At 34.8% G+C, this 23,258-nt stretch overlaps 1 protein-coding gene across 4 annotated transcripts in view; it reads right to left on the reverse strand.

Annotated features, from left to right (window-relative positions):
* MINDY3 (MINDY lysine 48 deubiquitinase 3) overlaps window positions 1–23,258 on the reverse strand; it is an 85,891-nt gene that overhangs the window by 31,801 nt on the left and 30,832 nt on the right. For all 4 annotated transcript variants that reach the window (XM_019746057.3, XM_074324803.2, XM_019746058.3 and 1 more), the window contains 2 exons: window positions 16,340–16,410; window positions 11,347–11,427 (listed from right to left, as the gene is read on the reverse strand). In XM_019746057.3, coding sequence (XP_019601616.1) covers window positions 11,347–11,427; window positions 16,340–16,410 — 152 coding nt within the window. The remainder of the gene's footprint in view (window positions 1–11,346; window positions 11,428–16,339; window positions 16,411–23,258) is intronic.

The raw sequence follows: 23,258 nt of genomic DNA on the forward strand, positions 1-23,258 counted from the left end.
ATGTTCTGGTAGTAGTTTTGTTTGTGTCATATGCATTATATTGGCTCTTCCTATTACTACTTGGCCTACTTTTTCCTCTCGTCTCTTCCTTCATACTACCCACTGACTCTGATTTAACAACGTAAGCTGCATTCAGAGGAATCTCCACATATACGGACTTCACGTTTCATGTGAAAAATGAATGCCCAAGAGGATTAACACGTTGCGTACGGATCACAAGAATCTTCACGAGGGATTTAAACCCAGCCGTACGCAACGTGTTTAAGGAAACTGTAGTCCACACAATGCTAGTAATTTAAGTTTGGCAGGGTTGGATTAGTATGCATGGAAAGTGAGGAACTACCCATCATCCCCACACCAAATCCTAGCTCCTTTTGTATTTTAAACAAGGTTTGACACTGAAAACACAGTACTCAAATTTCTAATATTCTTAAGTTTTATCATAGCTTTACAGAGAAGTTCTTACTGTTCATTAAGAAGGTTTTCTACTTGCACGAATATGCTTTCCATGCATGCCTTGGATATCCACGTTTAGCCTTTATATCAAGATAAGCATTCAAACATACTATAGTGAAGATGGGTTGGGAATAAATAATTATTCCATCTGGTTCTATATCTGATCCCAACCTCTGCTTCCATCTTAATCTTCTAGCACAACTAGTATGGTTCAAATTACTGTTCTCCACATATAGAAGGAATGTTCACATCCCACATCGCTCGTATTTTTGCTTCATCTTTTCTCCAAGCCCAGAATACAGCCCTCATTTCATGTAAGTCTAAAACGTATCATGTCCTTCAATTCCAATGTCATCTCCTTCGCACCCATCTCTCCCCTCTGCCAGGCTCTATTCCACCCTAGTATTATGATTTCTTTTTTTTTGCCTAAGGGACAGAAACAGTTAAAAGCTCAGGAGTCAGAAGATTTGAGTTTGAATCCTGGCTTTAGTACTCACTAGTATATATATAACCTTGGAGACGTTATTTTTCACTGACCTCAGACTATAAAATGTAGATGAAAATGCAACTTACCTCACAATGTTGCTCTAGGATTAAATGAGGAATGCATGTAAAATGCTTAGCATAGTGCCTGGTGTACAGAAAACACTAAGAAAATGTAAATAGTAGGCTGTTACAATGTATTCTTAATCTTTGCATTTCACCATACTTGGCACAATGCCTAATTTTCACTAACTGATGTGGAAAAACAGATAAATCAGGAGTTCCACTGATCACAAGAAGAAGTTAGAAGGAAAAATAGGAGCAACAGGGGAGTAAGAAAATCAGCAGTCACAATATGAAAAATGTCAAGGCTGGACTATGAATGCTGAGTAGGATTTTGGTCAGCACATTCTGGGCAGAGGATAAAATAAACAAAAGCATAGAAAAATAAAATCTTAACACTATCATACCTTAAATATATCATGTGAGAACTTTTGTCCTGTTCTGCTATCAACTCTATTTGGTACAACAATTGCTATCAATGATAAACAGCTACCATATTTCCCTGAAAATAAGACCTAGCTGGACCATCGGCTGTAATGTGTCTTTTGGAGCAAAAATTAATATAAGTCCTGGTATTATGTTATGTTATATTATATTATGTTATATTATATTATACCTGGTATTATATATTATATTATACCTGGTCTTATATTAAAATAAGACCACGTCTTATATTAATTTTTGCTCCAAAAGACGCATTAGAACTGATGGTCCGGCTAGGTCTATTTTTGGGGAAACACGGTAGAAGTACGAACTTATCAATACTGATTCTAATTAGAACTCAAACTTTACTCATGACAGGCACTATTATCAACAATATTATATCATGTTTAGACAATTATTTTGAGAAACAAACTCAAAGGGAGAGAGAGAGAGAGACTACTTTTGTTACAGTTCTACTGTAACAAAAATTATAAGAAACAAACTTAAAGGGAAAGAAAGACTATTTTTAATAAGTAGGTTGACATCACTGACATGACTGAGATAAATAAGAGAAAAGTTAAACTTCAGAAAAATTATAAAAAACAGATCTAGAAACAGGTTCCATGAGGGCATTCAGAATAGCAGAAAACAGTACATAACAGCAATTAATTTTCACTTTGTTTAAAAAGGCAAGAATATTTATAATGCATTTTGAAGGAGTTTTGGTCAAAATAATTAAAAATAAAAAAGCTTGAGTATTATAATGGTACAAATAATTGGCATAACCCTCAACAGCTGATGACAGTTGTACCCAAAGTGTACTAAGCACTTAGGGGACAATTTGTAGTTAAAAATTCATAGGTTTTAAATAATTCAAATAATTAAATATTGTTAGTCTGTATAGACTTCTACCCAGACTTTCCAAGTAGTTCAGACTAAAAGAAAATTAACTTTAGTATCCTTTGTCTGAAGTTGCTATTCTTACATTAGAAGACAGGTGTTAAAGTCACATGACAGCCCCAGGACATATACATTACTATATAAAGCCATTCCACTAAGACCAGGAGACATAGCAGCCCTACCTAATACACAAAAACAAAACCAGGCAGGCAGCCAAAATGGGGACACAAAGAAATATGTCCCAAATGAAAGAACAAAGTTCCAGAAAAAGACCTAAACAAAATGGAGACAACCAATCTACCAGCTGCAGAGTTCAAAACACTGGTTACAAGGATGTTCAATGATCTCAGGGAGAACTTCAACAAAGAGACTGCAAACATAAACATGGAGATAGAAAACGAAAAATAACCAGTCAGAAATGAAGACTACAATAACTGAAATAAAGAATATATTACAGGTAATCAACAGTAGGTCAGATAAAGCAGAGGATGCAATCAGAGATTTGGGAGATAAGGTAGCAGAAAAAACTCAATCAGAAGAGCAAAAAGAAAAAAAAATCCAAAAAAAGATAGTTCAAGGGGCTTCTGGAACAACATCAAGTGTACAAACATTTGCATCATAGGCATACCAGAATGAGAAGAGAGAGCAAGGAATTGAAACCCTATTTGAAGAAATATTAATGGAAAACATCCCTAATTTGGCAAAGGAAATAGACATACAAGCCAAGGAAGTGCAGAGTCCCAAACAAGATGAACCCAAACAGGCCCACACCAAGACACATCATAATTAAAATGGCAGGCTAAAGACAAAAAGAATCTTAAAAGCAGCAAGAGAAAAGCAGTTAGTTACCTACAAAGGAGCTCCCATAAGACTATCAGCTGATTTCTCAACAGAAACTTTGCAGGCCAGAAGGGACTGGCACAAAATATTCAAAGTGATGAAAAGCAACGACTTACAACCAAGATTACTTCTACCCAGCAAAGTTATTTAAAATTGAAAGATAGAGGTTTCCAGACAAGAAAAAGCTAAAGGAGTTCATCACCACCAAACAAGAAATGTTAAAGGGACTTTTTTAAGAAAAAAGAAAAAAAGATAAAACATGAATAATAAAGTGGCAATAACTGCATATCTGTGATCAACTACTTCACATATAAATGGATTTAATGATCCAATCGAAAGACATAGGGTGGCTGAATGGAAAAGAAAAAAAGACACTTACTTATGCTGCCTACAAAAGACTCACTTCAGATGAAAAGACACACACAGACTGAAAGTTAAGGGATGGACAAAAAAATATTTGATGAAAATGGGAGGAAGAAAAACGGGTAGCAATACTTATACCAGACAAAACAGACTTTAAAACAAAGGCTATAAGAAGAAACAAAGAAGGACCCAGCAATCTCACTTCTGGGGATTTATCTGAAGAAACCCAAAACACTAATTCAAAAAGACATATATTAATACATCCCTATGTTTATTGAAGCATTATTTACAATAGCCAAGATATGGAAACAACTGAAGTGTTCATGGATAGATGAATGGATAAAGAAGAGATGGTACATATTTATAATGGAATATTATTCAGTTATAAAAAAGAATGAAATTTTGCCATCTGCAACAACATGGATGGACCTAGATGGTATTGTGTTGAGTGGAGTAAGTCAGACAGAGAACGACAAATACCATATGATTTCACTTCTACTTAGAATTTAAAAAATAAACTCATAGATACCGAGAACATTTTAATGGTTGCCAGATGGGAGGGGGGATCAGGGGGACAGAGTGAAAAAGGGGAAGGGATTAAGAACAAATTTGTAGTTACTAAATAGTCATGGGATGTATAGCATAAAGAATACAGTCAATAATATTGTAATAAGTATGCATGGTGTCAGGTGGGTACTAAATTTATTGGGGTGATCACTTCATGGAGTTTTATAAATGTCTAATTTATATGTTCACACCTGAAACTAATATAATATTGCATGTCAACTGTAATTGAAAAATAAAATATTAAAGTCTTAAGTTTATGGTTTAAGCTATAAAAACAAGTACTTCAGATTCTTAAATTCATTTCCTTTCTGTAGTTGATAAGGCATAAAATCTAAACATAGGCACAAACTCTAAAACTTATGCTAAATGGACTGGATAACTAAACTACATTAATATATAGAAAAATTCTATTACAAAATATCCAACTGTGCATTTAATTGTATTCCAAGTCACATGACTTTTACCCAATAATTAAAGATACACAAAGGTGAATTTTCTTTATAACAAATAAAGCCTCTACCCCTAAAGCATCATTTTACTTTTTTCCCTTGAAGTTGTGCTTATTTTTCTGAAAATGTATTAATGGTAAAGTAGAACTAACTGTCCAATTTTAAAACACCTAATATCTAACACTTACTTGCAGTAGTCTTCCTAATGTTACAGCAAACAGCAATACACAAAAGGAGCTTGCTTTGTAGAAAGAATTGTTATCTAGACTCCCAGTAACAGACACCACAGTTAAGAACAGTCAGCTCATGGAGGAACAGTAAAATGTTTTGTTTCTCCTTCGCATTAAATTCAGTTTCTTTATATATTTTGCATTTAAATAGTAATGTGATTTCATGTGCTCTTACCTGAAAGCAAAACTGCTTTATCATAGGAAAGGTCAAAGGTGACACTCGCACAAAGAGTCTTTTATAACCATAAAAGAGAACAAAAAGGGATGTAAAACTCATCTCCCCAACTTCAAAAGAAAGTTTGAAATGGATTAACAAGGAAATTAGTCACTGATTATCTGAAACTATATGCTATAGGTAGGTTCCAACTATTTTCATATTAGATCAGCAGCTGTCACCCCACACTGAGATTCAAGTGTACAATAAAAAAACAAACAAAAAAAGCAAATCTATTTTGTCTACAACTTTATACATATAATTCTATTAATATTAAAAGTATCACATTTTCAAATTTAAAGCCCTCATCTTGAATTGGCAGTGTAAATTAATTCCACAATTAGCTCCAATTCAAAACGAAATTACAAGTGATCCAAATAATTCATTCTTAAAACCCAAATATAAAAAAGACAAAAAAACCCAAAGGGTATTCAATTAAAAAAAGATAAATGTTTAAATATAGGTTCTAAATTCATTAAGCATCTACTGCTCAAAATCATTTCTTTTACCTGCACAGGAGGTTTGCAAGTTTTCAACTAATCTCATCAAAAAGCACCATGGCAGGATTTCTGAGGAAACAGCCCAGGCTCACAGGGCATGCTCCCTGACCGTGTACAGAGCTGAACATTTCATTCCTTCAGAGCTCTGATGACCTGCTTGGAAAATTTTCCACCCCACTCTATAGAAATTAAGTTCCCATTTCCCTTCACCCACATCCTCTTATTAAAGGTTTCTGTGGGACCCCTGGTGATGTATACTCTGAGTTCTTATTCCCTGCAGCAATAGTCTGTACTATTCCCCCTCAATATTAAGTAGAAAACTCCCATTTACACAGGATAACTTGTATATATTTCTTGCAACCGTATTCCCTAAGATACTTATGTCGAATAGTACAATATCAACTTAGTTGTTTCACAAACACAGATGTTTAGTAAGATAAAAAAACATCACTTTGTCTATGTCAAATAGAAAAGGAAGATGATTTATAAAACATGGCAGACAGTTAAATTTAAAAACTTAAAGAAGTAGATGGTTTTAGATGACTGATCTGAAGTTTTACATGTTCATAAAATTTAATTATTAAATTTATTTTTACCATTGATTTTCAAATAAAACTGAATTGTGAAAAATCTCTTCTAATCCTACAAAATACGTGCAGTGATTCTCCATGGGTCAGAAAGAGAGTTCCAATAAAATTAAAATTTCTAGGCACTGGATGTCTCAAATATGAAGTAACAACTTTATGAAATAGTTTGACACTCACATTTAAAATCATGAACTTATACCTCTTTAAAAAATTATAATTAGAGCCCTAAAAGTTTACTGTTCATCTCGAAAGGAAAAACCAAAACAGATGGGTAAGAATTTATTTCACTGAACAGAAACAATTTTCTTATCCATCCTCAAACTATGAACATAAATCTTAAATACGATGTGTGACAATACTTATTTATAAATACTCATCAAACTTGTTTTCATTCATTAGCCCAGAGAAAGAATCTACACGTATATGTGTGTTTACGTTGATCAGGTCGAAGAGCAACAGTTGGTTCTGTTTTTGCCTCTATATAGGAATACTGCACACACGCACTGCTATTTCTTATGATCAAAGACAACTCAGCACTATTAAGTCCCTCTCCCCCCTTATCAAGTACCAACGTGGTTATATCGCAATTTTTGGTGAAATAAAGCTTCAGTGTGTTCTGCAATTTATTTGTTCAACAGAAGTCTACTGAGTGCCAACACTGCCTGGAACTGTTCTAGGTGTTGGGAAACAGTAAGAGACAAAACAGACAAAACCCTGCTTCGTAGAACTTACCTAGTGAGAGAGACAAACAACATGTAAAATATGTAGTGTCTAGTCGCCAGAATATATTAAAAACTTACAATTCAATAACAAAAAGACAAATACCCAATTCAAATGTAGGCAAAGAACCCGAGAGATTTCTCCAAAGAAGCTATGTATGGCCAAAAGCACATTAAAAGGTGCTCAACATCATTAGTCATTAGTGAAATGCAAACCAGAACCACAAGGACCACTTAACATACACTAGGATGGTTACACTAATAGAATGATCATAATAATAATTTTGAAAAAAGAAAATAACTGTTAGCAAAGATATGGAAAACCTGGAACCCTATATATTGCTAAGAAAGTAAAATGGTATATGCCTGCTGTGGAAACAGATTGGTGGTTCCCCAAAATTGATGAAGGAAGGAGAACTGACTCTGGGTGGTGAACGCACAGCATGATATATAAATGATGTGTTACAGAATTGTACACTTGAAACCTACATAACTTTACTAACCTTTGTCACCCCAATAAACTTTAATTAAAAAAAAAAGTTAAACACAGAATTGCTCTATGACCCAGCAATTCCAGTTCTAGGCATAGACCCCAAAGAACTGAAAACAGGAACTCAAGCAAATGCTTGTGTAGGAAAGTTCACAGTAGCACCAGTACAATAGCCAAAGGTGAGAACAAACTGTGTTATGTGCAGACAGTGGAGCGCCATCGGCCGTAAAGGGAACGGAGTACTGAGACAAGCTACACTGAAGAGGAACCTCAGAAACCTTATACTCAGGGAGAGAATCCAGACACAGAGGCCACATATTTTATGATTCCATGGATATGAAATATCCAATATGGGTAAATTCAGAGATTAAAAGCAAATTGATGGTTTCTGGGGCTTCAGAGAGGGGGATGGAGAGTAACTGCTTAATGGATATGGGTTTTATTTTAGGATGGTGAAGGTGTGTTGGAACTAGACACTGGTGCTGGTTGTACAACACTGTGAATGTACTAAATGCCATGGAACTGTTCACTTGAAAATGGTTACTTTTGTTATGTGAATTTTACCCCAATTAAAAAATACATGTGCTTGAGAGAGAGAGAGAGAGAGAGAGAGAGAGAGAGAGAGAGAGAGAGAGAGAGAGAGAGAGGATGTAATGAAAACAAGGAAGAGAAAGGGGCTGGTGGCTGGGAGAAGACCTCCCTAAGGAGGTGACATTAGAACACTGACCCAAAGGAAGGAAGGAATCATTTATACAGATATCTGAGGTAGGATCATTTTAAGCAAAGGGAACAGCAGGTGCAAAAGGTTTGCCTCATTTTTGAGACAGGAGAAAGGCCAGTGTGGACAAGAAAGATAGGAAGGGGAGTAGCAGGAAATGAAATTAGAGAGGCAACAGGGAATCAGATGAGGTGAGGGAGGGCCTCGGAGATTATTCTAAGGACTTTGGCTTTTACTCTTAGTGAAGGGGAACCAGTATCAGGTTTCGAGCAGAAGAGTGACATGAAGTGATGGGTCACTTTAGTTGCTGACCTGAGAAGATACTACAGCCCCACAAAAGGCAACGGCATGGTCATCAGTTAGGAAGCTACTGTAACAATCTAGGAGAGATTTCTTCAATTTGTCTTCCAATTCTTTCAGTTTCTCTTTTGCCCCTTGTAGCCTCCACAGTTTCATGGATCTATTAACTTCTCTTACGGTTCTTGTTTAAGTTCTTTTGATCCTACATTGTCTCCATTCTTTTGAGTTCCTTTTCCCCTGTTTGTTCTGACTTGTTTTTCATGTAAGTTTTCCTCAAATGTCTGGTGATCCTTGGTGGTCTAATGTTTGAGAAACTAAAAAGCATTATTTTTGTGGGCAAGACCTGTAAACCACACCGTGATTATTTGGCTGGGCTGTTCCCAAATTGTAGTATCTCACTCTTTCCTCTTGACCTGGTCAGTTTGCCCAAAGAGAAATAAATCACAGGTATATTCTACAACAGCAAAGCTACTGAGCTCTTTCTGAGCTCTAAGATCTAACCAGTAAAAACACACATCTCATCAGACCTGTCTTTTAACCATCCAATCCAATCCATCACCAAGTCCTGCCAGTTTAACTCAGGAATAAATCTCTCAAATTTACGTGCTTCTATCCATCGCTACCATAACTACCCTGGACCAAACTACATTCTTTGCTTACCTGCCATACCACAAAAGTCTTGTTTACCCATTCCCTAGGTTATCCTTCAACATGTCTGTTCTCCACAATTAGCCAGAGCAATCTTTTCAACATGCAAATTTAATCCTGTTGCCTTCCTTCCCATTTTCCACAAAACTACTCCCACCACCAATTTTTAAAAAGTTGAGGAGCTGTCATTACTCTTAGAGTCGAGTCACATGGCCTACTTTGGCAGCCTCATCTTACACTGGGCCCCGGGAAGTCTTAGTTCCCCAGGTCTTCTGTCAGTTTGTTCACACCGAGTCCTTCCCTCCACAGCTCTTTGTTTGCTCTATTTCCCATGTAGGGAACATTCTTTCTCCCTCTTCCCATAGTTTAATCTGACGTTTCAGTGCTCATTTTAGACACCTGTTCTTTGAGGAAACATTCCTAATCTTCCCAAACTAGGCCACATTCTTATAGCGTTAAAGACCTGTGCTCTGTCAGCACTCATCACAGTTGTAATTATCTACGTGTGATTCTTTGATGAATGCCTCCCCCGTTAGAATGTACACCTCCCTAAATATAGGAGACTTAATCTACTTTTGCTCACCACTGTGTTCATAGCACCTGGCGTAATGTCAGGTACATACTACTATATGCCCAGTTAAATAGTTGACAAATGAGTATTTACACGAATGAAGACAGCTGTAAGAAACTATTGTTACCTGCAGTGTATAAGTCACATGACAAATTCCTTTCAAAGGCATTTTACAATGTCAAATTACATGCTGCCTTGAAAACTATAACCTTAAAACATCCTTCTTTACTTAATCAGTACAAAGAAGTGTGCACATGAATACATATTCAGATAAATAAGCATAACAGTTTTATAGAAAAAGACAATATTTACATTAAGCTGCTGGAGAAATAAAAAAAATGTCATTTGTTTCAGGCCATGGAACATAAAGTGAACAAACCCACTAAGAATGAATAAACCAAAACTCAAAAACAAACAAACAAACCCACAGCCAAAATTACTTGCTATTATCTAGAAATATCAAACAAAGGATAACCACGTCATGTAAAAAAACAGTACGATTTATAGTATTTTCTATTTGGCAAAGACTACATAAAACTACTGTATTTTAAAAAAATTAAAACTGAACCTAATGAATGTTATCATGTATCATCAATCACATTTACCATTTATATGTGATCTTCTGGCTTTATATTACTTTATTTCAAAAGGAAAAAATTTTAGCCCTGGACAAGGCTCCCTGCTGACCATGGGACCTACCAAAAGTGGTGTGGGAAGTAGGAGATATGCACTGTGTGCAAAGGAACAATGGACCAAGTTCTATGGGAACAGCACAGAATACCAGGACAGGTAGGTAGTGTATTTCATAGGAAGGTGAGTATCATTCACTCCCATCACTATCGACCTACCTAACATTTAGATGCGTGGATACAAAATGTCTCTATATTTACAGAGCTCAACTGAAACTGTTCCTTAAATGCCTACAGAATAATGAAAATGACAATGATGACGATGATGACAAGAGCTAAGATTTACGGGGCATTGAACTTTTTCTGCTATTTTATATGAACATTACTGCTATTTTATATTTAAGCCTGACAACAATTCTAAGAGCTAGGTACTATGATCAATCCCCATTTTAAAGACATAGGAAAAGCAGCTGAGTGATGTTAGGAAGTGGCAAGCCTGGGATTCAAACAAAGGCTGTCTGACTCCAAATTGCACTCAATCGCAGGAAAAAAATAATTATTTATATATATATAATTTATATATAACATAAAAGCTACATATAAATAAATTTAAATATATATAAATATACATATATACATTTAAAGGCTGTGATTTAGAAAAGGTTTTGTCAGAATTTCAAAATAAACATATTCAAATGCACTTATTTCAATGTTGTAACCATGTATACTCGTATGTTCAAACTGTAAGAAATATTCCATCTTAAAAGAGCATTTGACTTCAATACCATTAATCTATTGACAGATTTTAAAATATTTTCCTAGATGTAAATAAAATTATTTTATATCACGTAGTTGAGATTTTATCTTCTCTACAAAAGAGCAATCCAAACTTTTAAATTCAATCATTTTTATCATAATACAAGTGATTTTGGAAAAAAAACAAAACACAAAAGTCAACGCTCTAAAGTCAAAAAAGGTAAAGCAATCAGAACTACAGATTTTATTGAAATGATTCCAAAACTAGAGCAGTACAACAGTATGTTCAGTATTAATATTTTAGGATTTGGAACAATTCACTTGTTAGTGGGAATACACTGAAGTTTGCATAAAGATCTGAATTAAACATTACTTGACTGCCTAGTGTCATACTAAAAAAGAAAAAAAATAATAAGGAAGAAAGCTTTCTATGAGCATACCTTGGCAAAAAATACGGTGAGGTGAGTTTCACTGCCAACAATCCAAATAGGGAATTTTGGAGATTTCAAGTAAGCCCCAACCTAGAACAAATGTAGCAAAATCAATACATGAAAATTTTATACTGCCTGTTAGATATTTGCCCACGAATATATGAAACATAACTAAAGTGTCCAATTCATATTTAAATAGAACAATGTATTGTGCCAGAATGCCTTATCCAGAAAGGTTAAATACTGAATGTAAAAACGAATGTAATGAAGACTATCAGGGCTAAGCTTATGTTGCATCATTACATTAGAACATTAACAATACAGATTTAACACATCTAGAAATAATTAGTTTAGCCCTAGGAATCACTCTCAGGTTTCACTCAAGTTCCTAGATAGAATGGCCACTTCTGGAATTTCAGCTCGGTACCTCAAAAACCTTAAAACTATAAACCTGATAATAATTACTTATCAGGAAAATACTTATAAATGAACAAAGGAGTAGATTTCTGAATAAATAAGTAAAGGGAAAAGGCTTAAGAACATCCTGTCTTCAAAGAACCTAGGGAACATAATAATCTCTTTTGACTCGTCATGGTAAGAGATAAATTCAAAGTTTTACAATATGAAGTTACTTTAAAATGTATAGAAAGTTACACTTATAACCTGCCTTCAAAGTTATAAATTTAAACTTTAAAAACTATAATACCAAAAATTTGAAAGTATCATTTTTTTGTGTGTGACAGAAAAAGCAAGCTTAAAAATCAAATAAAACACAGACTGGTAAAACCCAATCACGTTCACATCAGTCAATTCCACACTCTTATGAGGACAAAGACTTTAAAACAACTAACCTTACCAATGAAATTTACCACATTTGCTTTTCTCCCATAAACTCCCTAGAATTGGGAAATTCCAAGTCGCCACTTGCGGCAGTCAGGCCAACTAGTCTTCCCTAATCAGCCAGCAGCCCTGATATGATGCCCCGCTTTCAACCACCACCAGGGCTCATTGCCCCGATTTCAACCACCATCGGGGCCCTTGGAATTTATTCTTATCACTAGAAGGGAAGTGGCAAATAGTATTCTTTTGTATTTATGGGTAGAAAAACGAGTATCTTTGCCCTATGATGTGAGGGATGAATTAAATTGGATGTGCTAATGGTAATGGCCAAACAGCAGAGTAAGGAGGATGGTTTGGAGGCAACAGAGAATAACAGCAAAAGGACAAAGAAAAAGGCAAAGCTCTCATCATAGGTTCAGAGCAGAAGGGATGTTAGAGGTGTGCAGTGCAAGTCCTTCGATTTTGCCTGAGGAGACGGAGAACTACCTGGCGTCAGTGCCTTGTCAGAATACAAAAAGCTAACTGGCAGTATAAGCTGGAATTAAAACGCAGCGTTTCAGACTTGCAGGGTGGTGGCTTTCCATTACATCATGCTGCCTCTTCTGGTGATAAGTTTAGATGTTGTTTGATTTCTTTTTAGATAAAGTGTGTGTTTGTGTGTGTACTTAATAGAGATAAAAGTAAAAAAAAGTGGATAAGATTATATACAGTAGGATCAATGGGTAAATAAATGCTGAACTCGTGAAGTGTTTTATAATAATAAAAATAAATCAAGAGTGCATAAATACTGCAACCACTGCAGAAAACAGTTTGACCGTTACTTAAAAAGTTAAGCATCTAATTGCCATTGACCAAGCAATTTCACTCCTGGGTGTATACCCAAGAGAAATGAAAAAATGCTCACCCAAAACTGATACGTGGTTGTTCAGAGCAGTATTCTTCATAATGGCCCCAAAGTGGAAAGACCCCAAACATCCATCAACTGACAAATGGATAAACAAAACTGATGTATCATACAATAGAATTGTCACTAAAAAAATGAGGTACTAATTAACACATGATAAAATACAAATGAACACTGAAGACATACTAAGAAAAAGAAGTCAGACACGAAAAGGCTCACACCGTGTGATTCCATTTAGATGAAATATCCAGAACAGGCAATGCCACAGAGACAGGAAGTTGCCAGAGGCTGGGGAGTAGTGGGTAAGTGACTGCTTGATGGGTTTGAAGGAGCTTTTTGGGGTGATGAAAACATTCTGAAATAGTTAGCAGTGATGCTGCACAGCCTTGTGAATATACCAAAAAAACACTGAATTGTACACTTTCAAATAGTGAATTTTATGGCATGTGGGTTATAGATCTATTTTTAAAAGGGGCCTAGTCAACAGCACTCAAGAGTCACCTTCTTTGTTACGCACACGTGTGTACAAATACATACATACATACATATATATGTATATATATGTATATATATATATATATATATATATATATATATATATATATATATAGAGAGAGAGAGAGAGAGAGAGAGAGAGAGAGAGATGAGGGAGGGAGGAGAGAGAAAAATATTGTTTATTTATATTAATGTGCACGTGGTCAAAATGATATGAAAATGTTCGTTTCATTTCTAAAGGGCACTTTGCTACATTATCAAACAGGGAAATGTTCACATTCACAAAACTAATACAAACCCAAGTATTTCCTCAAGGCTATTTCCCTAAACATGTATTAAAAAGTAACTGTATATAGATTTTCAGAAGGATCCTACAGTAAATACAGATGGACAGCACAGTGCAATAAAGTTCTTTAAAAAAAAAAATGCTGTCTCAATTCAGTTTGGATGCCCTGCCTAGAGGCTGGTCAGTTCCCCTAAAAGACTGCTGAATTAAGTCCGGACCCCAGCTACTTTCCTTATAGGTCTCCACATTCCAGGCCACTATGGACCGTCCTTATCATCCTGGGCCAGGTATCAGACAAGGAGGGACAGCCCCGCAGCCCCCCCTACCCCCAGCTCACCAAAACGATTCAAATTAGCAAATCTACAGGGAACTCTCGAAACCTAGCTAACTACACCTCAATTCGCATACATACACTGTCCCCGATGGTTACAGCTTGCTGTTACCCTGTCCCAGGTGTAATATATAATAAGCCCTTGTGTGGCCGTGCCTGGTGGCCCTCTCTGGTTTGGAGCTACAAGTAACTAAGAGTTCTGCCTTTAATCTATCCGAATATCAGTGTGTTGTGTCCTGTCACTAAAAGAATCTTTAAATCTTATGAAACACCAAAGTTACTGCTAGAATATTAGAGCAATATGGTAACACGAGAATATACAGCAACTGTTTACTTCCCACTACAACCCTGGGAGGGAAACAGACATTTCACCTCACGGTTAAAGAAAAGCAAAAGCACACATTTAGAAAAGTTTACAATTATGGTGAATCTGCCACTCATTCTCTCAACAAATATTTATTGAACACCTAATATGTACCCAGAGAAACAATGTGCCTGTCTTTAAAGAGTCTATATTTCATTAGGGGTGACAACAAAAAAACAAATTCAAGATTAAGTAAACCAAAAGACCATTACAGAGTGATTATTCCTATGAAATAATGTTGAAAAGGGTCACTGAGGGGATGGTCAAGGAGAGGATGTTTGAGGCACCATGTGAAGTAGGACCTGAAGGGGAGAGTGGAGTATTCCAGGCAGAGATGACAGCAGGTGTGAAGGCTTATGAGGTGGGAAAGGGTTTGGCATGTTGAAGAAATGGACAGGAGACCAGCACGGCTGCAAGCAGAGCAACGCAGAGAGCAATGCAACTCTGGAAGGTCAGGAAGCCCCCGGATAATTAGGGCCTTAGCGGCCACACGGGAAAAGTTTCGAGTGTTAATATATCATCTCCATACCCTATCCTCCGGTAACACACACACAACACTTTTTAAAAAATAGCTTTCTTGAAATATCGTTTACAAATAAAAATTGTATCTATTTGCAGTGTACAATTTGATGCCTTGATACACGTATACACTGTGTAAAGATCATCACAATCAAGCAAATTAACATATACATTACCTCTACATACTGACTTTTTTTGCATGTGTGCACACACACTTTTAGGATACATGAGAGTGTGTGAGTGTGTGAGTGTGTGTGTGTGTGTGTGTGTGTGTGTGTGTGTGTGTAGAAGAGGATGTAGCCTGATTCTTTGGTTGCCAGGCTGCCTCAGAATAGCTTTGGCTTGTATAATTAAAGTCACTGAAAGAAAAAGTGTTGCTACTGTTTAACATTATGATCACTACTAATGAATAAGGGCAGGATGAAACCTATTTGATTATCATACCCATATCAACTCACCCAAGTGTTGTCATAAAAGAGGAATGCTGGTTAAAAAAATAACAATACGGAAGGAAGGAAGGAGGCAAGATACTGCTATTGTTACTAAAAATAATCACCACCACCAGAACCACTGCCATGGAACCACCATTCTAAAAGGAAGGAGAAAATTAGGTCTTCTTTCTTTCTGTCTCCAAAATGAGGACATTTTAAGTGCAAATTATTAATGATTTAAAAGCCATTTGAAAGTATTTGGAATATCCAATAGTTATTTCAGATTGTGTAGGAAAACAATGAAATACATACCATTAATACAAGTTTCATGGCAGTTCCTAATCTTAGCCCATGTGCTAAAGAGCTTAACGCTGTGAAATTCTTGAACTTTTTTTTAAGTGTGAAATCATTTTTCAGATGGACAAAACTTAGAATTTCAGGCATTTAGTAGATTCTTTTTCTTTGCCTGATAAAGTATTACCAGTTGTTTCAGTGAAGCATACTGTTAGTTGGTAAGGAAGAAACAGTACATTCTTTTCCACAGTTTACCAAGAAAATAGAAATATTTTCAATAATAGATGTCTCTATTTTTATAAATTATTTTGTACTGGGTTCTGCCCCCAACCCTCAAAAAGGAACAAACGTCAAAAATAGGCAGCTCATCATGATTGGGCAGCTTAATAAGACTTAATAAGGAAGGAAGAGCAGGAAGGATCGGAAGAGAGTATATGACAGTAATAAGCTAAAATATGTTGTCATAGGAGAAAAATACTATCCATAGCAGTGGACGTGTGAATAAAAACCTTTCAAAGGACCCTAAAAATTAACTTACCTTACAGTATCTTAAAGCTTCCATTAATGTTAAGAATCCTACAGCTGCTTGTTCATGTATACCCAGAAGTTCTGCAAAAAAAAGTTAGCATTGCATTAGCGTGCAGAAATCTAACAAGTACTTACATGTACATACATATGTAGACATATATATTCTACATCAACACTTTTACCTAAAAACTTTAAAACCTAGCCCATGTTTACTTTTATTGTTTTTAAAGAGAGTCATCATCTCAGTAGCCCATATTTAAGAGTTCAAATCCAGTCAGCATTATAGTAGTAGTCATTACAAAATACCATCACATCAGGTTTGTGGTGGGTAATGGGATCCTTTAGGTGTACATTAAATGTATTTATGAAACTTTATAATCACTGTTAACTTTTTGGATGGAGGCATTTTTCCCCCCCTGAAACCAACGAATTATTGGCAAAAATAAAAGAAAAAGATAATCATATCCATGTGAAATGACTAATCTGAATCAACTTTGATTCAGAAAAACAAATAGATGTGCTAATCAAAATCTGTACAATTTATCATCTGGTAGCAGGGAACCTACTTGCACAATACTTAAAACATGGACAGATGATACCTTCCTTCTCTCCTGCAAATAAACCTAGGCAGTGTGCTTAAGACTGGAGAAATAAAGATGACTAGATCACAGTATCTGTTGTATAAATGTTAATAGTTTATCAAGGGAGACAGATGAAAAAACGTGTGCTCTGTTTACACTTACACACACACACACACACACACACACACACACACACACACACTGTATCTTACAGTGATACAAGAGCATCTGCTTACTGCATTAGGGAAGGTGTACAGAAGTGGTAACATTTGAGATGAATCTTGAAGTTTACATAAAAATTTTCCAGATTTTCCAGACCAAGAAGAAGGTAAGAAGAAAACCGAAGGCAGAGGAAACAGCAGAGATATGAAAAAAATCAACGTATGTAAGGGGTGAAGCAATTGCCAAAGCTTCTGTAAAGGTTTCTAGCCTGGAGAATCTGATAAATGGTAGTTAATTTAGACAGTAAAGGGATTAAAAAAATTTAAAACAAAGTCACTTTTCTTTCTAATTTTTTTTGTTTGGGAAAAGTTATTTTTTATTAAAAATATTTATATTAACAAATATTGAGTGTATTGTTGTTTTAAAAAGAAAGAATTAAGGAGGAGTAGGTTCTGGAGTGGTATGAAGGGAGAACATGAGTTTGGTTTTACATTATGCTGGGCCTGAGGCACCTTTAGGATTCTCCCTAGAGACGGAGGTACCACTGGAAGAAAGGCTTGGGAACATAGGGAAGAGAGGCCAGGGTTGGATACAGAGCGCTGGGAATCATCAGCAGAGAGATGAGTATTCGTGGATTACAAAGAATAGAGAAAGCATAGAGAATGAAAAGAAAAGAGATTATTTCACAAGAGAGTTTTAATTGGGATGATAATCAAGTCTTCAGTGACTACAGCTGTCAGCTAATGTGTATTACATAGAACTATAAAAATAATTTGAGTCCATACATATTTCTAAAAAGCATTTTTTTCTGGTTATAAATTACGTCTACTGTAAACATAATGTATATATAACTTTGCATCCTTTTTACCAGCTGGTCATCTTTTGTCCTTTTTTTCTATTGAGATATAATGTTTTTCTTATTTTGTTAATGTAATAATATCAACACTTAGTCATTTTGTTGTACATATTTTATTATGTATCCGTAAGTACAACATCCAGATGGTGTAAGCCAGAAACTGGTAGTTTAACCTTTTGGATTTGTAAATTCAAAATTAATAGATAGCACACATACATATAGTTTATATTTCTTCACTAACTTCTTATAAGCACAGAGGAGATATAGCAATAGTTCTTAAATTGTGGTTTTGGATTCTGAGGGGCCCATAAGACCCTTCAAGAGACTATACAAAATTAAAATGATTTTCATGAAAAGTCTTTTTACTCTTACACTCTCATGAGGCTAAATGATATATCATATTCCCACAGATCGAATCTATAAACAAATATGAAAATCCAGCTGGCTACAAATAACCTAGACAGTGGAGGGATTAAAAAATTAAAACAAAGTCTGTTTTCTTACTAATTTTTTTTCTTGGAAATAGTTATTTTTATTAAGAATATTTATATTAACAAATATTGTGTATTATTGCTTTAAAATAAATTAATACATCTTTTTAAATTTCTCCGTGTTAATTTCTAACTAGAAAAACACTGATCATTATTTGCTTATAACTCACATAAGTGAAAGCTTTTTATGATGCGCAGTAATTTTTAAGAGTGTAAAGGGCATGAGAAGAACAGATTTGAGAATCATTGATTATAAGCATTCAAAGGAGAAAAGGGGAGTGGGGGTGAGCTGCCAAAGAGGTAGAAATGGTACTCTATAGCCTTACAAATTTCTTCTCCTTTCCTTCTGAAATCTAAGCAGCACTAAATGTTCAAAAAAGTTAGAAACATTCGCACTTTAACTTCTAAAAGCAGTCACCACCACCTAGTGTTACGATTAGATACTACATCATGTTTTTCCTTGGAATTTTAAACAAATGTCTAGAATAGAAGATTTATAAAAATATGTTACTCACAATGTGATACGAGTATATAGATGATGTATTATACAATGTATGATTGAAACCTACATAATTTTACAAACTATTGTCATCCCAATAAATTTAACAAAATGAATTTTAAAAAAAATGTTACTAAATACAGCCAACAAGCTGTTTATAATTCTTGGGTAATGAATTATTCATATTAGGTCAGTAATCACATGTTTAAGCATGTAGTTTGGAGGGTAATACTTTTAAAATGCCTTACTCCTATTTCCTTCAACAGAATGTACACTAAATTTTTATCTTTTTTTGATAGCTAAAAATACATCACTAAGAATATTATTGTACAAAGTTGTAATTAGTGAGAATATAATATTCTCACATATTACAACTTATAGAATTTACTTATATAAGACTTTTCTCAATAAGTCTCAAAAAAGTTTATTTACATTAGCAGAAAATTCTAATAATTATACCATTATATTTTAGAAATATCTAACTTCATTTTCTTAGCCTAGTATTTAAGATTAATCATGCTAGATCCCTATCAACTCTTTTGCTCCAGTAAGTTAGTGTGTGCAGTTTTATGTTCCTGAGTTGGCTTTATTATACTCTTCGCTATTCTCAACCATCACTTCTCACTGCTACCACAGAGTGTCTAGAGAAGTCCCGCTTGGGCCTTTCCAATTTGATGCTGACTTGGAAACCAGATAGCTGCATTAAATTTATTTAACAAACACACCCTGAGTGCCAAGTATTGAAAAGAACAATGCTAAACATAGTGTAAGAACACGAAGACGAAGAAGACAAGACCCTCTTTGCAAACCACGTGTCTGATAAGTGGTTAATGTCCAAGGTAAACACGGAAATCCTGTAACTTACTTGCAAATAAACAAATAACCCAATTAAAAACCGGGCAAAGAACTTAAATAGACATTTCGCCAAAGAATACATAGGAATGGGCAACAGTGTATGAAAAAATACTCAATATTATTAATCATCAGAGATGCAAATCAAAACCACAATAAGAGATTACCTCACACCTGTTAGGGTGGACATTATAAAAAATGTAAAAGATAAGTGTTGGTGAAGATGTGTAGAAATTGAAACCATTGTACGCTGTTGGTGGGAATGTAAAATGGTGTAGCTAAAAAGGAAAGGAGTATAAAGGGTCCTCAACAAATTAAAAATAGAACGACTAGATGATCCAGCAATTCCACTTGGTTATTTAATCCAAAAGAATTGAAATCAGGATCTCAAAGAGATATCTGCACTCCCATGCTCACTGCAGCACTATTCACAGTAGCCAAGATGTCGAAACAACCTAGATGTCCAGTAATGAATGAATGGATAAAGAAATTGTGGTACACACATATGATGGAATATTATTCTGGCTTAAAAAAGAAGGAAAGCCTATCATATGTGGCAACATGAATAGCACATTATGCTATCGTGTTTCCCCGAAAATAAGACCTAACCGCACAATCAGCTCTAATGCGTCCTTTGGAGCAAAAATTAATATAAGGCCAGTCTTATTTTACTGTAAGACCAGGCATAGTATAATTAATATAATATAATATAATATAATATAATATAATATAATATAATATAATATAATATAATATAATATAATATAATATAAAATACTGGGTATAATATAATATAATACAATACAAGAAGGGGTCTTATATTAATTTTGCTCCAAAAGTCGCATTAGAGCTGATTGTCCGGTTAGGTCTTATTTTCGGGAAAACACAGTAAGTGAAATAAGGTGGTCACAGAAGGAGAAATACTCCATGATTCCACTTATACAAGGGATCTAAAATAGTCAAACTCATAGAAGCAGAGTGGACTGGTGGTTGCCAGGAGCTGGGAAGAGGAGGAAATGGAAAATTGTTATCCAACAAATACAAAGTTCTAGTTAGGCAAGACTGATAAATTCTACAGATTCGCTGTACAATTTCTTATGTATAGTTATATGGTATCTTAACTTAAAAAATTCAGTGAGATGGTAGATCTCATGTTAAAGGTTCCTTGTACAATTAAAAAAAATTTCCCCCCACCCCCAAAATAAAACCGGTAGGTTACAACATAGAACTTATGCTCAGAGGTAAAAAAGATCCCCTTTAGCTGTAAGAATCAGGAAGCTCAACACATGATGTGGGCATTGAATGACTGCACAGACAGATGAGAGGGATATAGGTCTTTCCCACAAGGAGTAGGATGAACAAAGAAATGGAAGCAAGAAGCATAATTTTGTTCAAGCACAGGTTCGTGGTGGCTAAAAAAATTAGCTGGGATGAAATCATGTAGGGTCCTGAAATAACGTAAAGAAACTGTAGAATAAAAATATGGAAAAAAAAACACGACTTTTAAAAATCAGAATACAAGAACAGTTAAAATAAAAAGCAATAAAATACCAAGAAAGGCTTGGTTATCTCACTTATAGGTAAAGGGACAAGCAATTTGAGCCAGGATCTTTGTGAAATGTGTTTCTGAAAGTGAGGAGCTTTTTAAACCCACTTAGGGTTCAGCTAGGGTTACCAGATTTAACAAGTAAAAGCAGAAGATACCCAGTAAATTCACATTTCAGATAAAAAATTTTTTTAGTATTTAAGTGCATTTCTAATACTGTATGGAATATACTAATACAAAAAATTATTCACTGTTTATCTGAAATTCAAATTTAACTGGAAGTCCCATACATTTTACTTGGCAACTTAGTTCCAGCTAATTAAATGTATTTTTTACAAGTAATAAAATAAGCATTTCTGATCTTTTCTCACATAAATTCTGATAAACCAAATACTTTTCTGGTTTTGGGTTTACTAGAGCTGACTATTTCAATCACACACAAAAAAAGGAAAAATAAAAATATTCATCGAATAAACATACAAAACAATGCATGTGCAATACATACATAAAATAGAGTATACAAATACTGGGGGATTCCTTTAAAATAGAAAAGAGACCATGGGAAAACTCATTTACAGAAAAACAAAACCAAAGAAAACCTCAGCTCAAAATTCATACAGTTGTACAAAATGAAGACAGATGGAAGGTAGACAGGCCAGACCACAAAAGGATTTGAGAGCCAGGTAAGGAGTTTAGAGTTTATTTGAAGTGCAGAGAGGAGCCAGCCATTGAAGGTTTTAAATAAGAGAGTATCATGATCTGATTTGGTTTTAAAAATATGATGGTAACCACTGTAAGGGACTGAGGGGGTGGGCAAGAAGGAAATTAGGTAATTAGTTCTATTGTAGTTTTATTTCTAGTCTATTGCAGAAGCAAAAGATAGTTCTAACAGTTAAGGTAGAATAAAGCACATGGTTTCAGGAACTATATAGTCTATATGATCAGCAATATATAATTTCATTAAAAGACATGAAGAACAATCTAGGTGGAAAGCCTTAATATGGTAAAGATGTCACTTCTTTAAAATAATCTATAAATTTAATGTAACCTCAATCAAAATCCTAACAGAATTATTATAACTGAAGCTGAAAAACAGTTCAATTGGAATAATGTAGAAATGACTACGATGATTTTGAAAAATTACAGTTTAGGAAACGTGCTAATAAATATCAATGTATGTTATAAAAGTATGTAACAGTTTTGATTTGGCATAAGAACTCACAAATAGATTAGTGGAATAGAAGAGTCCAAGAATGACTCATACATAATGGGAAAAGTTATTTGATAAAGTAGACGTTTCATATTTGTGGAGAACTGACTGGAGTTAGGATATTAGGTAATTCTTTGGGAAAAAGTAATAAAGAGCTAAACATTAAAAGATACCATTAGCAAAGTTAACAAAGACAGGATAGAATGAGGGAAAATATTTGCAACACAGATTTAATACATAAGCACTGAGAGAATTTATACACAAGAACTGAGAGAGCTCCTAGAAATTGTGAATAAAAGAAAATAACCCCTGGCCGAAAATGCCAAAACGAAAGAGGCAATTTCCAGAAAAAGAAATACCAAAAATAGACAAACACACAAAAAAATAATCAAGCACAAAGTCACCAGGAATCAGAGATACTTGAATTAAAATAGGATCTCACTTGTCAACAAACTGGCAAGATATTAAAGATGGAGAAAAACAGCAACTGTCATACATAAGTTTATACTTTTCCAACTGGTGAAGTAAATTGTAGAAGGAAACTTGGCATTATCTATCAAAGTTTAACAGGTGTTCCTCAAAAGGTTGAACACAGAGTTATCATATGACTCAGGATTTTCCCTCCTAGATAGGGACCAAAGAAAAACGGACACAAATATCCTTATAAAAATTTGTACAGAAATGTTCCTAACCACATTATTCAGGGTGGCCAAATGGAAAGACGTCAAATGG

Source organism: Rhinolophus sinicus, chromosome 1 (assembly GCF_057876585.1).
Source record: "Rhinolophus sinicus isolate RSI-liver-muscle chromosome 1, RSI-T2T, whole genome shotgun sequence".
Taxonomy (NCBI): Eukaryota; Metazoa; Chordata; class Mammalia; order Chiroptera; family Rhinolophidae; genus Rhinolophus; species Rhinolophus sinicus.